The 18,635-nt window shown below is 42.9% G+C and overlaps 1 protein-coding gene across 6 annotated transcripts in view; it reads left to right on the forward strand.

Annotated features, from left to right (window-relative positions):
- NR1H4 (nuclear receptor subfamily 1 group H member 4) overlaps positions 1-18,635 on the forward strand; it is a 48,229-nt gene that overhangs the window by 18,944 nt on the left and 10,650 nt on the right. For 2 of the 6 annotated variants that reach the window (XM_016223156.2, XM_016223154.2), the window contains exons 3-6: positions 12,952-13,104; positions 14,991-15,124; positions 16,299-16,397; positions 16,733-16,832. In XM_016223156.2, the coding sequence (XP_016078642.1) occupies positions 12,952-13,104; positions 14,991-15,124; positions 16,299-16,397; positions 16,733-16,832 (486 nt within the window). Of the gene's footprint in view, positions 1-12,951; positions 13,162-14,990; positions 15,125-16,298; positions 16,398-16,732; positions 16,833-18,635 lie in introns of all 6 variants that reach the window. The other 4 variants (XM_016223157.2, XM_016223155.2, XM_087813976.1 and 1 more) reach the window with 3 other exon arrangements.

Consider the following 18,635-nt stretch of genomic DNA (forward strand, 5'->3'; position numbering starts at 1 on the left):
TATAGATGAAGGAAGTGAGGCACAGGAGGTTAATTAGCTTACTCAGGGCTTCTCAGCGAGTAGGAGGTGGAGCCTCAAATCTTCAGCTTGTAAGTCTGACTCCAGAGTCTCTGCTGTTCACCCACTAGGTCACGGTGCCTTTTATTGCTTGCCCACTAAGTTATCATTCCACTCTTTGAGCTATTTGTTCAAGGCTAATATTGACTAATTCAGTGGCCAAAGTAAGAAAATCCAGAGCTCATTTAGGTGTTAAGGTACCGCTATAGCCCAAGCCAAGGACATAAACCCCAAAAGTCAGTAACCTGGGCCAGCTCACCTCCTTACAGGTGAAGACTGTCGTGAAACCTGGTCCTACTGAGAGGAGTTCAGGGGTGTGGCAGGGTGGATAGAGTACGACCGGGGTGTTGAGGACAACCCTAAGAGACACTGACTTTAAAGGCAGGCAGGGAGGAGATGCCCATAAAGGATATAGACTAGAAGTCAGGATAGGAGGCTACCAGGGAAGTGCAGGGTCACAGGGGACAAAGAAGGGACAGAAAAGTGGTCAAAAGAGAGCCAATGCTCGGGGGAGTTTGGGAAGGAAACGTTGGATCTGGAAGTAGATACAGTTTTAAGAGCAGAGAAAGGAGGCAGAGCTTTTTCATTGATTTTGATTTGAGACTTTGCCCCCCTGGTGACAGCCAGAGAACCAGAGTGCAAGGGAGGACATGAGATGGCGCCAGGCAGAGCGCATTGTCTACGCCAGGGGTTGGCAGTCTTTTTCTGTAAAGAGACGGATGGTAAATGTTTTAGGCTTTGCACCATAGCAGCCTCTGTTGCAATTAGGCAACTCTGCAAATGCAGCCATGCGGAGAAAGGGCATGGCTCTGGTTTTACTTAGCTGATAAAAAGTAGGCAGGAAAATTAAAACACACACACACACACACACACACACACACAAAACAGGCAATGGGCTGAATTGAGCCCATTGGACGTAGCTGTAATTTGATGACCCCTATTTTAGACCAATGACCCTTGAGGGCTAGTGTCAGGATGAACTAGAAGCTGTATAGTAAGAGGGAGACCACAGCACTCAGGGCCTGTGTGCCAGAAATGTAACCAACCTCATTTTGAAAATTGGATTTAATTCCGTTTCAAGTCCTAGTGAAAACTTTATTTCATTCAATTCAGGATTATTCTACTCATCCCCTGCCAAAAAAAAAAAAAATGATTTATCTAGAGTTTTGTCTAGGTTCCAGGATTATGTAGCTTTGTGGCAGGATTGGGCACTGATGGGTGGAGGGCTCTGGTTCTCACTGTAGTTAACACCGCCTGGCTTCTGTTGGGGGCTGTTCTCACTGGTCTTCGGTCGCCAGTGGGAAAGGCCTCTGAGGCTCCATCTTGGGGTCCTGGGCACACCCCTCCCTCCTGTCTGGCCCGCCTGCTTCCCTGGAGCCCAGGTGATTGGGGTCCCGCTGCCGCCCCTGTGACTGGAGAGCCTGGCAGCCTGGAGAACCCCGGCAGCCACTTCACCTGCCTCTATGCCATGCTGGGTGCAGGGAACACCCAGGGCCCCCCAGGACTCTCCCCAGGAAAGGATGCAAGAATCCCCCTGCCTTAGGTTTCCCGAATGACGTGGAGTTTCTATAATCTTTCATCACACCCACCCCAGGACTCAGCCTGGGGATGGGGTGAGAGGAACCGAGCTCAGGGTCTTCTCAGGTGCTCAACATGTTTCAGCTCTTTCCATTTCCTCTTTGTCTGCGTCTCCCAACTTGGGGACGTTTAGTGTCTGGGATCTTGAAGCTCAGGCTCTGGTGACTGAAAGTCAATAATTGGCTCCTTTGTGCTTTGTATACGTTCTCTCGAGAAAACAACTGAAAATCGCCCTCGCTTAATGCACGGGGAGGAGGTGCACAGAGCAGGGCAACTCATGAGCGGAAGAACCAGTGCCCCGTGCCAGGCAGCCTGTCCCTTGAGCCGGCTGGGTCCTCCTGCCCCACACCCCTTGGATATCTGTGCTTATGAGACGCAAAACGAATTTCATTCCACGACTTTCCACCAAGGGGAGTGTGGACCTGGGGTTTGGCAGGCACGCATCGAATCTAGGCTCTGTACTTCTCGACCGAGTAAGCAAGATACTTACTATATCAGTCAGTGTTCAGTGAACTCAAACAGAAACTCACGTTTCAAGAAGGGAGGAAGGACCACAGGAGAAGCTGGAAGGGCAGAGGAGCCCGGGAGGATGCCCAGAGCCACCCTGCAGCGCTGGCCCCCCAGGGCGGGTGCTGTGCAGGAAGAGGGGGAGTCAGGGAGCTGGCACAAGAACTGTTGGCTCCAGGAAGATGCCACCTTAGCTACCATCTAGGGATCGGGAAACCGCCTTCACCGCAGTTACTGGCTCCAGGGCCATGGCTTGCCTGCTAAGTCTGTCCATATGAACAGCAACGCCCCGGCTCCTGCTTGGCAGCAGACACAAGAGCAGCAGAAGCACGGATCTAGCTTCACCTCCAATTTCCGACAGTCTTACAAGGGCGCCTGTCTGGCTGAACTTAAATCGTATCCACAAGTTAGCTGCAAGGAGGACTGGGAAAGATTGGGTTCAACTCTCCGGCCTTTACAGTAGAGAACGCACTGCAGAGCAGGAGATACCGTGGGTATCGGGCTGGCCACCCCTTAGTTTGCAAAAGATTTAACCTCTCGGAGCCTCCAATCTGCAAAACAGGGATCATGTCTATTTCACAGGGTCATTCTGAGGATTAAGTTAGGTTTTTATATGTGAGATCATAGCAGCTCTCTTGCCTTAGGACTTCACTGCAGATATGTCAGACCTGTGATCCTTATACACACACACACACGAGAAAATTTCTAAAAACTTCAAAATAAAACAAAGATCATGCTTAAACTTCCTGACTTCATTGGTCTCTATATCTGTTTCTATTAGAAATATTTTAATTTTTCCAGGTAGTTTAGTTCTTGTAGACATTTATGGCATCAGGGAGAGAAATTTTGACTTTTTTTGAAGTAACTGCAGAACCGAAGCATAATGCAGAGTGACAACCACTGCCATTTGCTCAGCACTAGATTACATCTAGAGCTTTCTTTCCCCCTCAGTTATCAGCCGAGCATATGGAAATATGCTAATGTCTGAATGAATTTCGCTTCAAACTTCAGACCGCAGCTAACACAACCGATCTGCAGCTGCCTGGAAGTTTCAAATGGTCTCATTTTTTCGGATAGGTCAGTGTCAGTCACATTCTCTCCACTGAGAGGAGGTAGAATTCTTAAAAGGCCTCGCATGAGTGAATGGGTGACCTGTTGTCCTTTGGGACATTCTGTTATAGAAGATAGTGAATCAGCATTCGACTTAGCGCTAAAGTTTTAGAAAAGATTCCAGAATTATTGAAACTATTGTAGTGTGTAGAATCGATGTAACGTGTTCTCAGTAGTTCTTTTGTCTGTGGGTCAGGGCTAAGGTGCCCTACCTCACAAGCTTACTAAAATCCTATTTGATTTTGAGATACGACTCTATAAAATTTAATGTGGTCCTAATGGTCTATATAGGTCCAATGATCTAAAAGTGTGATGCAAGGGGTGGTGTTTAAACGATTTCACGGCATTGGAAGCCTTTGGTCATGTGCTATGAAAGTCACAAAGAAAAGTAGGATTCTGAAGGCAGCCAACCTAGACTCCAACCCAGGGGACTTTTTCTCCACTGTAACCAGGAGGGTGGGACGTAAGGAGGGGAAAGACAGATAACATATATCAGGTGACCATTGTGTGCAGGCTTTATCTGGGGCCGTTAGATGTGCTAACTCATTTAATCTACAGACAACCCTTTGAGGTAGGTGTCTAGGGGTTGTCAGGAGGGTTAAATAAGTTAATGTGTGTAAAGCAACTATGGTTCTTGCCAATAGTAAACCCTCAATAAATGTCTGCTATTATTACTATTTAAAAATGAGATATTGTTTTTAAAGCATCTAGCTCTATATCTGGCACAATTGAGTGCTCAGTGATCATCAGCTATTATTATTTTGTTGATTAATTCTTGTTATTTTATCACTTATTTTTCTGTTCATCCAGCCTCTATTACACACTATCTTCAAAACTATCTCTCCCTCTAGAAATGAATTAAGACTCCAGCTCCTAGGAGTTTGCCTCCCTGGGAATCTAAATGGCTCTTAAGGACATGGAAAGCCAAGCTCATGCAGAGCATCACTACCTCTCCCCTGGTCCTCCCAAAGACACCAAGTAGGGGTAAGGGTACCGGTGGGTTTTTGCTTTCAACTCCTTCAGATGACTTGATCACTTAATAAGCATTTTGTCAAGCAATGAATGCACCTGATTCAAAAGTCAACTTGTTAAACGGGCATATAATCAGGAAAGGCCTGTATTCTAATCCTCTGCACCCCAAGTCCTGCTCACCAGAGGCAACCACTGATAACCACTATGTGCTTTTATTTGTATTTTGCATTTTTTGGTCATTTGAATTGTCTGTTTATTTCTATAGAATCATCTTCCCTCCCCTCAAACACAGAAGAAAAGACAGAGAAGGCACTGGATTAGTAATGACGACCCCTCTTTCATTTCTGGCTTTAGTAATTTGTCTCTCCTTTTCTGGTCGGCCTTGCTAGAGATGTATCCATTTTATTGACCTTTTCAAAGAACCAGCTTTCGGCTTCATTGATTTTCTGTTGTTTTCCTATTTTCAGCTTCATTGATTTCTGCTCTAATTTTCTAATTTCTCTTCTGCTGCTTACTTTGGATTTCATTTGCTTTTTTTTTTTGGTTTCGTAAGGTACAAGGTTAGATGATTGATTTTAGATCTTTCTATTTTCTTAGCATATGCATTCAGTGCTCTATAGTTCCTCTCCAAGCTCTGCTTTTGCTGCATCTCATGAACTTTGATGTTCTATTTTCACATTCATTTAGCTCACTTTCACTTAGTTATTTCGGTAGTCACCTCCATATCTTAAATGAGCTTTGTGTGTAACCTTTCAGAAGTGCTCTGTTACTATAACTGGAAGCACTTGTTTGTCCATAATCACACATTTTAATAAAATGTGAGTACAGACAGGATGTTTTTAAAACTTCAAGTATGAATTTAAGTAAACACAGAGAAATATTTTGTTTTTACTTTGTGATTCTACAAATAAATGAATTGCTCTAGGGAATAAGAAGCTCGTACCTTTATTCATTTGATGAAATCTACCTAGCTTTGAGAGACAGAGGAGGTGAGAAAATTTACCTTCTCTTCAGTAAATCTTACACTGACTTTTTCTCTTGCTCAGCTTTTAGATGAGTTGTACCTGTAACCATTCTGGGAAATTTTAGTATACATACTATCAACTAATATAACACACTTTTTTTAAATTACAAAATGTCAGGTCATTGTAAAGGAGAATGTAGGTTCTGGGTTTTAGTTGAAAAATAAAAACCAGTTAAAAATTGGATATCCAAATTATGCTGTGTGTTAGAGAGAAAAACAAGGCACCTGAGTATCTTTATTTCTAATTCTACAGAGCATTAAAAGATACAGTTTGAGAACCTCAATTGACAGATGTAGGGAGAATCTAAGAGGCAAAGCTGTGTTTTGATTGGGGATCTGTTTGAAGTTAGAAACCTGCCCATCTCGCAGGAAGGACGCTATACCATACAATTTCGTTTGTTATCATGGACATTTAATTTCTAACCTACCAAGCCCGATGAGATACCTATGAACAGTACACAGTAGAGTCTAGCCCTTCGTTCTTTTAACAAATATTGAGTGTGATATAGGTATAGGTAACACGCTTGGCCCTAAGTTACAGCGGTGAACAAAAAAAAAGTTTGACAGAGGAAAACGAAATGGGACTTGCTGAGGGTTTGGGTGTGGCCAAGAGAGAAGGATAAGAGGCTGCTCAAGTGTAGGCACGGAGTAGGTGGAAAGTTGAGTTTAATTCAACCCTGAATGAAAAGCATTCAAGGAGATGATTTGATAAGCATGCATACGTTCACGCACACAAAACTAGAAAGCAAATGAGATTGTCTCTGGGAAGGTCAGCGAGGTAGCATGGGAACAGGTATGGGGAGGAAATATTTTACTTTATATCCTTTTGTCCCTGTTGAGTTTTGAACCACAGAAAAGAATGAACTCTTCAAAAAATGGTAAGATAATTTTAAATAAAGACAGATGATGTGAAGAATGCAGAAAAGATGATGGGGAAGAGATGGGTGCCGCTCTGGATAAAGAGGTGATGCTTGAGCTGACATATAGGATGTGAGGGTTCTGGGTTTATTATTGCTGTTGTTATTCACAGCTAATGACAATGCCTTTTATTCTGCTCGTGAGCAGGAGATGATTTATTCTTTGGTCGTCCAAACTCATTAGGCCAAATAATAAAACCAACTTTTTAAAAAAATTCCCAAGATTTATTATGCTCATTTCCAGCGCTAAAATGAGGTAGGTTTAATTTTCTTTTTCAGTTATGTGGTTGAGCTGGTGAATAAATTAAGCTTTTTAAAAATTTCTTATAGGAAAGATTTTTAAAAACCATTGACCTGTAGCTTATGTCAGTCAATTTATCAATAGGATACCTTTCCCCTGTGCTTTCTATTAATAGCAAAAGGAGAAACAGACTCGGAGCTGCCTGCAGGGCAGACTCCCACAGAGGCACTTCCTAAATGACTGGAAGGAAGAGTGATCTCACTCACTGGGCAGCCTCTGAGATTCCCTGCTCACCTCTCTGAAGATGCTGTGTGTCTGAGCAGCCTGCTTTTAGAGATCAGGATGGAGGACAAGATGTGCTGTTGGATAGAACGTTCTGGTCTTTGTCCTCTGGGCAAGGGGACCCCCCATTCCTCCTGGGCATTGCTCTGCCCCTCTGGCTTATATTCCTTGCTTGAGACTGCATACAATACTGCTGCTGTCCATGGTTTAACACAGGAGATGGCTGCCTTTTTCTGTAAAGGGCCCGTATTTTAGGCTTTGTGGATGTTAAGGTCTCTGTCTCCACTGCTTGACTCTACCATTAGAGTGCAAAAGCAGACATCGTGTATATGAGTGAGCTTGGCTGTGATCTAACGTACTTTATTTGTGGATACTGAAATTTGAATCATATAATTTTTAAATATTGCAAAACATTCTTAAAATTTTTTTTTAACCATGAAAAAATGCAAAAACCATTTTTAGGCTGTGAGCTATACAAAATTAGGCAGGGTGGGGGCGAATTTGCACTGCATAGTTAACCAACTCTTGGCTTAGCACAGTTCTCCCCATGAATGCTTCAGGGCTGTCTGCATCCACTTGTATCTGAACTTGGACTTCCTCCCATTGCTTTTACTCATGCATTCTTGTCATGGGCCATGCTTCTTTATAAATTTATTGTTTTCTATCTTTCAGAGATTCATCAACAGTATTGATACATTGATGGAGCTGTTTTTGAACTCTTTTCTAAACTATGCTGTTTTAATGAACTTTTCTCTCCTTTCATGGTATATATTTTTTTCATGACACATTTCGACAGAAGGGGCTATAGAAGTTTGATGAATGCCCTTTACTACAAAGTTGTTTATAGCTTTGTCTACATATGAATGAGATGTCAGGCAACTTCCAAAAATAATTCAAAGTCAGTCCTTTTAAAACTATTTAATTAAAATCAATAGAAACTGTAGTTGGCAAAAGTAAATGCTGGAAAAGTCAAGTAGACATTTTTTGCGGCTCTCTAAGACATTAAGGGGGGAAAAAATCTTAAAGTCAATGACTAGCAGTGTTATTGGTGGGGAGCTCTCCATGACCCCACTTGCTGCCGGTGGAAGTGAGGTTCTTGTGATGTCGCGAGAAAATGAATTTTCTTAGATTCACATGGGAGAATGAATAATATTTATTTGCGTGGTATCAGACCCCTGAGTTTCCAAGGTCCCATGTTTCTCTCCTTCCCACCAAGGAAAAAGTCTCATTTTGCTTTCAGCAGAGCCAGATTAAAGCCTTTGCCCAGATTAAAGCTCCGTATTCCATGTTGGAGCTCAGCCCAATCCAGCATCAGACCAGCTTGGTTTGTGTTCCCAGCTGCAGCCCATCAATTCATTGCATGTGGGGTCTGCACGGCCATGGGCGGCCATGCAGCCTCTAGGGCCACATGGCTGTGGAGGGAACATGGGCGAATGCAAGAGGCGGGAGCAAAACCTGAGGAACAGGAGAACCCCAAGAGAGCAAGCTCCTTTGTCTGGGGGATTATGTCTTCCCAAAGTTTTGTGGGCTTGCACTGGCCCCACCCCCTCCAACCAATGATCTTTGTTCCCAGGTCAGACTGACATGCACCCTCCCTACGTCTTCACTGCACATGCATCCATCTCCCCTTTGTTGGGCCCTCTCCCCCCAGTGATTTGCAGGGAATGGTGGTTCCCTGGGGAGTATAAAGTTGCAGCTTCCTGGTGAAGCTGCCCACATGACCATGTTTATAACGTCTGGCCTCCCTTCTGCTCCTTTCACATGATTAATAACCAGCTAATTACAACAGTATCAACAAGAACAAAACAGTCAACAATCATTTCCATCAACTGCATCTCAAAAGTTTGAGAGTTTTCTCTTTCAGAAACAACAGCCTGAAACAGCTCTTGCCAGATGATCAGGAGCCTATTATCAAGATCTAAAAATTTCAGGAAAAAGCTCAAGGAGAAGAGCTGAGGTCCTAAAGACTAGGAAAGTGTGTGATGGAGACCAAAGCTTATTATTATTATTTTTTTAGTATTGGCAGTCCTCTCTTTAGTTTGTACCTCTTTGCAGCTTCCTAACAGCAACATAGAGGTGGAAAAGACAGCTGGGGTGCAGGAGGAAGAATAGGACATTTCTGAAGAAGTTTTGGAAATAGGGAACAAACTGTGGAGCACTTACCATGCCATGTGGGATTGGGGGACATTAATGTCTAATGACAGTTTTTGAGAGTGTAAGCTCCATATAGAAAGACAGCATAACATAGTGGTTAGGAGCACAGTTTGAAACCTAGCCTATCGGGGTTCAGATCTGAGCTCTACCATTTACCATCTGTGGGGCCTTGAGTGAATTACTTTATTTCTGAGCAACGCAGACCCCTTCTCTGTAGGAGGCAGATAACAATAAAGTCTATATCATAGGATTGTTATGAATATTAAATGAACAGGCATCTGTAATGTGTTTAGGACAGTGCCTGATACAAAAGAAATCCTCTGTAAGTGGCTGGGGGACCATGGCTTCAAAGTAATCAGTAGCCTGCTGTCAGTTACTGGAATCTGGCTTGTGCATGTGTGCTTGTGTGCACATGTGTGTGCACATGGACACACGTGTATGAGTTGAGAGTAGGGTGTGGTATGTGGGTTCTGTGTGTATAAAGAAGCAGAAAAGCAGAATGTACAAGATTCTGCATATTTGAGGGCTCCATTTTACCATCCAAAAGCTGTTTTCCTGCTCATCTCGGGAATCCCCGCAGTGCAACGCCAGCCCTGTGGACTCATCTTTTGTTACCAGGGAGCCTCTGTTCCTCAGCGAATTTCCTTTCCATTCATTTTCAAATGACTTCTCTGATATGGGCATTGTTGAATATGCACAAGATAGAGGCAGAGGGATGTGTATGGATAGATTTGCATAAGTATAAATACAGTATATATACTCATGTTTAAGTGATGTAGTGATAATATAATGTTGCCACCTCAGAGTGAAAGCTAATTAACTCAGCTATTGAGATGATAATGATTTCTTTCTCAGTTAATATCAGAGTAAAAAATACCTGCAGATTTTTCCTACGCACTGTTCCTTTGATTCATCTTGGAGTAAGGAATTTTATTTCTGTTAACTATTGAGCTATCAGTATCTGACTCTATTAAAGGGAATTATTCTTGGCAGGGGCTGGAGATTAGTAGAAAGATTGACTCAGGTGGGCTAAAGTGGTCGTCGAGCTCACTGATTTGCTATAAAAAAATATATATCTTTTTTCGCCTATAGTTTCTTTTAAACTGCACTCTTTGGTATTTGCACTCCAGATATCATCTTTGATCTGAAGCAGTCCTTTTTTTAGACTTTCCGTGGTTGAATTTGACATTTAGGAAAATGGTAAGATCTTTCCTACTGCAAGTTATACCAACTGACAGGTTCACAGGCAAATCTATCACTTTTAGCCTTGACATCTGTTTCTTCAGTCTCTGGTTTCATATTTACTTAGTCACCAAGTCCTGATTGTTCCTGTCTCCCCCTCCTCCCTGTTCTCAACACCCCCTGCCCCCCATCAAGTCCAGGCCTTGACCACCTCTTGGCTGGTCAGCCTCCTATCTGCAGCCTCCCTGTTCCACCTTGCTTCCCTTACACGGAGGATTCTTCCCAACATGCAGGTCAGGTCATACGCTCCAAATCCCAAAACCCATTGATGGCTTCTGTTTCTCCACAGCAGGGACCCAGCTCCTTAGGCTGGCATTCAGGGGCACTTAACCACCTTCTGCCCCACTACATTCCCTCACCCATCTCCCACTAGTCCCGCCACTCACGCTAACCTCCCATCGAGAAAGATTATTCGGACTTCCTTGGAATTTCCATAACTCCCTGCCTTCGCTCATTTCCCAGAATGTCTATCCTTCACAGTCTATGTTTCAAAATCATAATTATTCCCCAAGACCCAGCTCATTCTACTTCCCTCATGAATTCTGCCCTGATTACCCCTATTTGGAATTAATCAGGGTTATTCCCAGCCCCTATAGTACCTTTTCCTCAAGACGCTTGGCGTCTAGCTATTGGGAAATTGTCCTGTTATACTTAGCTTACTAGAATAATCTTCTATTGCCTTCTGCTGGAAAGATTGTCATAACCACTATGCAGATCTCCATGTCTGAGATGAAATTGCTACCCCCTCGCCTTAAATTTAACATAAGCTTCAGGAGCATATAGTGTGGACCTGAAATGATTGCTTCTCATCTGCATTCTGAAAATGAATTGTTTGATAGGTTCCGATTGTTCTATCTTGTATTATGCTGGGAATTTACTACTTTGTCTTCCCACTAAGTTGGAAGCTCTGAGGACCAGAGCGCCTTACTCATGTTGGCATCGCCCAGGTCAGAGGATGCAGGTTTCGCATAGTGGATACTTAATATTAAGCTCTCCTACTCTCTTGTGAGCCAAGGGAGGCAATTATTGCATGCACAGTGCTTGAGAGTGAGGGCTTTGGGGCATGGCCACCTGGGCTGGAGTCCTCCTGGTCCATTAGAACCACAGCCAATGAGTGCTTAATAATTCTAAAATATTATCGCATCAGGCTGTTAAAATAGGAAGGACTTTAGTCTCGATTTTGGCAGAGACATGGAGACACCAGATGCTACATTCCAAAGTGAGCCGATCTTGCAGCGGAGAGTAAAAATCTAATTAAATACCTCACCTACTTTGAGGGTATGAAGTCGTCAGGAACTGGAAATTATAGGGCAGTGTTGCTCCAAAGGTTTTGGCGCATGTGACTAGTGTGCTACGAAGCCCACATCCCCACTGGAAAGGGGTGAACGTGGGGTGCGGGTGTCTGCTGCTAGGGTCCATCACTGGAACGTAGAGCACTGTTGTGAGAATTAGAAAAAGGTATCCCCCCTGCCCTGGGTAAACTCTATATACCAAGGAGGCCCTTCTGCCTCGAGGCCCGGTGAAAAGGCCTTCACCAGGATCCCTTGAGGAGATTGGCACGCATCTCCTGAAGCTGAGGGAGACTGCAGACGGGGCCTCTGAACTTCACCTGAGAAGTCTGAAAGGGCAAGAGGAAGGCTGGCTGGCTGCTTTTGGAAAAGTGGGAGAGATTTCTCTGCCCCACAGAGTTTGTTGGACCAGAGAAAGTTGGATGGGGTTATCTTAAGTCCATGGTAAGAAGGCCACATGGAGGGACGTCAGAGTCAAGAAGGTGGAGGTGAATTGCCAGATTCCTAGGTGCCGACGGAGTCACAAGCCATTGGCTAGAATAGTGATGAACTTGCCCTCAGCAAGAAACTTCAGAGGAAAGCATCCCAATGACGGGAGGTGTTCTCTAAAGAGCCCAACCCAAGGAAGAGAGAGTCCATTTCAGAGACTTGCTGGCTCTATAAACCAGCTCCTAACAACACGGGCCAGCGCTGGGAGTGCTTTCCTGCCACTTCTTCCATCGCCTCCCACCATCCTCTCCTTATTTGCCACTCGGCCTTGCCTGGAAGAGTCAGGAGCTGTGGTTAGCCAGATGGCGCAGGGAGAGGAGAAGTCGAAAGTGGAGGGAAGGGGAAGCGGGAAGGAAGCCCCGGTCACCTCCCCCCCCAAACTTTGAGGGTATGAAGTCGTCAGGAACTGGAAACACACTCCAGGCGGCTTAGCTGGAGCAGGCGGCTGCGGCTGTACCTTCGCAGGGGACACGTGTGCTTTTAAATCAAGGTTGGCATTTTCATTATTACCCCAAGCTGGACATATTAAGTACTGAGCTGAAACCTTGAATGTGACCTCTCCCCGTCTGCCTGGTAAACAGCAACTCATTTTGCAAGACTTAGCTCAACACTCACTGCCGAGTCTGAGCCCTTCCTCCAGGACCGACCGTTTCCCTGCCTCCTCTGGCCAGCGCGGCCCAGGAAGCTCACTTTTACTGTTCGGCTCTTTGCAGGGCCTTGCGCGGGGCCAGCCGTAGGCTCCCAGACGGCAGGGCCGACCTACTCGCCCGCGCACCGCCAGCACCTAGAGTAAGGACGCGGGCCCACCCTTGAGCCCCAGTGGCCGTATAATGAACATGATTTATCTTTCAAAGACTAGCTAAGATTTTTCCTAAGATTGGTTTATCATTGAAACACATCTTTATTTGGGGGAGATAGATGAAAAAACAGCAGCTTTCTGGGTGATGCAGTGCAGTCGAAAGCACTTTTGTCAATGGTACACTCTAGGGTGGCCTGGAAGCTGCCGCTCGGGCGTCTCAGCCCTCGTGTGTTTTCCTGAGTGGAAGGTGTCAGAAGCCTTTTTGACTCCTTGCTGTGTTTCCTCCACAGGTTTCTTCAGGAGAAGCATCACCAAAAATGCCGTGTACAAGTGTAAAAACGGAGGCAACTGTGTGATGGACATGTACATGCGAAGAAAGTGCCAAGAGTGCCGGCTAAGGAAATGCAAAGAGATGGGAATGTTGGCTGAATGTATGTATAGAGGTATTCGCATCAAGCAATTAAATTCCACTAAATATCTCTTAAGAAGGCAGATGTCAGGTAACTCATCTAATTAGAATGGTGCTTCACGTATTAAAGAAGGGACTTACTAAGCCGTCTAAGTTCTTGGAAAGGATAATGAATCACTGGCATTATCCAAACTGTCTGCTAAAGAGCGTTCTGGTCACCTGAAAGAAGCAGCTGTTTCGTTGTTCACTGTTGCAATGACTTAGACGTGGAGTGAGGTGGCGTTATTTTAATAAACTACAAAGAACGACAGCCTAAAAGCTTCCTCCAAATTTGATTTAATATCTTCTTAATTTATTGTTTAACTTGCATAAAAATTCACAGTTGTGGGAAAAGTTAAGAATAAGGTATAACTGCCTCTGAACTGTCTAAATAGAGTTTTAAACCAAGTCATTTTATTAAGAATCCTCCTGCTTTTGGTTGCAGCTCTGAATCAATTTGTATAAGTTTTCACAGGAAATTAACTACCCCGAGTTTTAATATCATTTGGCCTTTCCATCTGATAAAAGAAGACACTGTATTAACTGCTGGCTTTGTGAGAAACCGTAATCTTCATCAACATTTGGAATGCATGCTAGGATATAACATATTAATTTTTCATTCTGCAAATCCTACAGACCACTCAGATTCTGAGATATGCCCTGTTCCCCCTCAAAACACAAAGAGACAAGCAAATGTCACCAAGGGGATGATAACAGTCAGGGAGGGAATGCCACACGAAAGAAAAGCCTTTGGAAGGCCAGTCCAGGTCTATTGTTCCCAAACTGGACAGGTGACTGGGACGGCCCCAGAGAAATAATGTGTTCAGAAGGCAGAAAATAGGCCAGTGTAAATAATGCAGCTCCGGGAGCATGAAAGTTTTATAGTGGCCGATCACAATCTCCTCTCAGCGCATATGAAACAAGAGACGGCAACGGGGGCTGCTGCTGCTGGAACCCAATCTTGCCATGGAAACATTTGCTGCGATACTGGGTGGTTCATGTGGCTCATCACTTAAACATGAGCTTGTCCCATCTGAAGCTCTGAGGACATTTTTCAAGGCGCCACCTGTAAAGAGTCTGTAACATTATTTATGAACATGGACTTGTCCAGTAACAGATGCAGAGCTTTCATATGATCCTATAAACTGAATTCCCCAGACAAAGAGATTCCTGGGATTTAGTTTCATTAACCATGAGGGAATGAAGAAATTAAATTGGAATGTGGGAGATCATTCTATGTTACTTTTTGTAGCTCTGCGTAAGTGTAAATTAATGATGATTTTATATGATTATTCAAAAGAAAATTTCTAAGTCCCCTTGAGTTGCTTTCATCTTTAATGATGTTCTCAATAATTTATACAACTATGAAAATGGACAGGATTTGAAATTTTTTCTAAAGGATCTTGACATTCGTTTTATTCAACATGATTACTTATGTGTTTAATGTGAAATTGAATACATGTCTTATGGGGCAGCTATGGGTGAAAAATAACATTAATACTATGTCTTGAAATAATAACTTGCAAAATTCCCTGGGAAGCATCATTCTTCAGCTTATTGAGCAAATCCCTTGCATTTGTACAATGCTTTGGCATTCCAGCCTTTATACGAAGCTCATTTTAAAAAAATGATGTAACATTTAACCTACACAAAACACTGCAAGGCAGATAGTATTCCCATTTTACAAGTGAAAAAGCCGAGACTCACAGAGGAGAAATTTCTTGTTCAAGGCCAAGCCTTAAAACATCAGAAAGGCTAGAACTGGCTCTGTGCCAAATCGCATGGGCCATCTGATGACCCGGCTGCGTCTCAGCGGCCTTGTGACCACGCAGCCAACGGTACTTTCTGTGGTTGGTTAAGTCCCTGTGTTTATTTTTTCAGGCTTGTTAACCGAAATTCAGTGTAAATCGAAACGTCTGAGAAAAAACGTGAAGCAGCATGCAGATCAGCCCATTAACGAAGACAGCGAAGGACGTGACTTGCGACAAGTGACCTCGACAACTAAGTCATGCAGGGTAATAACACGCAGCGGTGCCTGCCAGCGCCAGCCGCTGAGCTCCTGGGCGTGTCGTGGTCCGGCTGGGAGACCTTCCCGTTAGAGCCACGGCTGTGGGCGGAATTGCCTTTCCATTGGGCTTTAAATGGGCTTCTTCTTAATCAGAACTCAGTTTGAAAAATCCAGTTTATACACCGAACCGGAAATCCTTTGAGCAGCCTGGGACAGACAGGGGCACAGCATCGTGTGCGATCGGCGAAACAAAGGGAGAAAGCACAGGGCGGGTCTAGGGATTTTAATTTGCCATTAGCTGAAAAACCAAGAATCCGTTTTTTGCTCAAGTCACGCCCTTCTCAATATTTATTCCATTACCGACAAAGGAAACGTCATCCACATTTAGTTTTTCAGATCTATTCTTTTATATTTATTTCAGAAAAAAATTATTGGGTATGAAAGTATTATTTTGCTATAGTGCTTCATCAGGAACACTTGGGGTAAGGAAGCAAAAGGCTGACACGGTGATTCACTCTCTTCCAAAGCTCCAGTGAAGGAGAGAGAGAGGTTTAGGGTCTGAATTGTCCAGGCCGATAACCTTCAGGAGTCAGCATTTTTTTTCTGTAAAGGGCCAAATATATTAGGCCCTGGCCACATGGTCTCCACCTCAATTACTCAACGTTGAGTAGCATTGCTAATATGTGAACAAATGAGTGTGGTTGTCTTCCAGTGGCTTTACAAAACCGGGTGGATTCGGCCCAGGGGCCCCCGTGTGTCAGCCCCTGCTCCAAATAAATACCCTCAAGCGGAGTCTCCATGTTACATGTGGAAACTTCTTAGTTATGACCAAACCTTGAACTTTCACTGAACTTCCCTATGAATGGGCTCAAAAGGCTTCATATCCAGATTATTATTTATTCCTAAGAAATACATGAAAGAAATATTTTGTTTTCCCTATTTTACAGAGAGGAAAAAGAGTAGCTTGGGACAAACTTAGCGAATTGTGATGTGGCTTGCCCAAGGACTCAGAAAAAGCAATGACACTCAGAGCCTAAGTATCAGAGTGTACAGTTCCTGCCATATTTAGGGCCTTTCCCAACATTTCTGATATTCATTTACTCCAGATGAGTGTATATGTATATAGAAAAAATGCCCTATAGCCACCCTCCCTAACACCTTTTATTTTTTTGCCAGTGTAGGAGAAAACTGAACTCACCCCGGACCAACAGAATCTTCTACATTATATTATGGATTCATACAGCAAACAGAGGATGCCTCAGGAAATCACAAATAAAATTGTACGTACACTACCGGAAAATGCACACGTTTAAAGTTTATATTTTCTGGGGCTTTTACTATGTTGGAGGTGGAATTAATATATAAATGTGTTGCTTTGAAATGATTAGAGCTGAAAATTTAAGTTACACATTTAAACTTTTAGCAACATTAAGTAACCAATGAGTAAGAAGTCTCAGATCTATCTTGGTAACAGTAACTGCTCTCCAAGGATCTGAAAAATATGAGCTGGGTCTTTAAATGATTTTACCTAAATCTGGATCTTTAGCCTAATGATTTTATATTGCTTTATCTTTTTATCTACTTATTAATCACTTGCTTTTTTCTTAAAATTTAGTTAAAAGAAGAATTCAGTGCAGAAGAAAATTTTCTCATTTTAACTGAAATGGCTACCAGTCATGTACAGATTCTCGTAGAATTCACAAAAAAGCTACCAGGTATCTTTACATGCAGTTACTTTTGTGCTATATTGTGCAATATGTTCGTGTGACTTTAAGAGAGGCAGGTCTGTTCATTGCAAAAGGAGAATTATCTCCCTTCTAATTTAATTTGTCTACTATAGACATAAAGTGTTAGAGCCAGGTAGTCTATTTAAAATAATTTTCGTTAACTCTTCCTAATTGATAAATTAAGAAATTGTGACTTTGCTATGTTGTGATTCACCCACTTATTCATTTCATAATAAGTGTTTGTTGATCCCTACTCTATACTAAGTACCTAGCTATTACCTTCAAGGATAGTGATTAAAGGCTATAAAATAAAAAAAAGTGTATACAAAGTGCTGTTTGAACAGAGAGGAAGTAATTGCTGATTATATTTGAGAAAGACAGGAAGGCTTCTAAGAGAATCATATTTGAGTTGAGCCTAAAACAAAAAGGAGTCCAGCCGGGCATGGCTCAGCCATTGAGTGTTGGCCTAGGATCCAGGAGATCCTGGTTCGATTCCCGGTCAGGGCACAGGCCCAGGTTGAGGGCTCGATCCCCAGTTGGGGGTGTGCCGAAGACAGCCGATCAATGACTCTCTCATCGTTGATGTTTCTATCTCTCTCTCTCCCTCTTCCTTCCTCTCTCTGAAATCAATAAAGATATATTTTAAAAATAATAATAATAAATATAAAACAAAAAGGAGTTTTTCAGGTGACATAAAAGAGAAGAGACATTTGAAGTCAAGAAATCTGCTTGTGAAAATATAATGAGGTGTGAGCAAGAATAGAATTATTAGATGCAAGATTCTTATCTCCCAGCCTCCAGTTCTTTCAGACACAGTTTCAAAACAATCTAAGTCCATAGGTTTAGGTGGTTTCAGTGTTTTAAACATATATTAGTACATTAAAATCTCATGGTCTAGAAGAGTATAATAAATACCTAGTATAGCTACATGACACTATAATATTAAATTACAGAAGGTAACTTATGACATAGGATTTTAATTAAACATGGTAATTTGCCTTCTTTCCCAGCATTATGCTATTATTTTATTAAATGTGTCATGGATAAACATAAGCCTACATAAAATTCATAAAATGTGGGGGGAAGTTCTTATTATCATCGAAACATTAACATTCTCTCATTTCTTTATTAACAATGAAAGAGGAACTTAATTTGTTCTATGCTAATTAAACTGAAGGCACTCTTGATCAAAAACAAGATTATTCAAGAGTTAGAAACTGTGGGAGGAGAATTGGAAAGGGAGAAATAGGATGGTTTTTGTTGTGTATGAAAAAAGATTTTTCAGTTCAAATGGTCAGTTGGTCTTGAACCAAGAAATAATTGAAGACCAAAAAAAAAAAAAATCTTACTCATAAGAAGGGAGCTTATCTGAAAGCAGTGGCAATATCTTACACACATCTTCCACCCTGTGCCTGCACTGGCTCCTGAGGGACGAAAGGAGTGCAATATACGTGTGTTTAGTGAGTAAGGCAGAGGGAAAAAATTAAAAATACAGAAGGAAAGAAAAGGCAAAAAAACCCTGAGAAAGAAAAGGTATATTTTAATAATAATTATAGAAATGGCATCATTACAAATAGTCACAATGGTGATGCAAGACTGATAGTGAAAGTGCCCTGTGCAGGGCCAAGTGGAGTCAGGCCACGCGGTTCATCGAGCCCTGTCCAGGGTGCTAGAGGCCTGGCGTGGCTCCGGCCCTCTGAGGAGCGCTGAGTCTCTGACACGGGGACGCTGCTTCTTGAGCCTTAGTGTTACTCTTCTCTAAACTCCCATTGCTACTGAATGCTTTCCTAA

Source organism: Miniopterus natalensis, chromosome 2 (genome assembly GCF_054644295.1).
Source record: "Miniopterus natalensis isolate mMinNat1 chromosome 2, mMinNat1.hap1, whole genome shotgun sequence".
NCBI lineage: Eukaryota > Metazoa > Chordata > Mammalia > Chiroptera > Miniopteridae > Miniopterus > Miniopterus natalensis.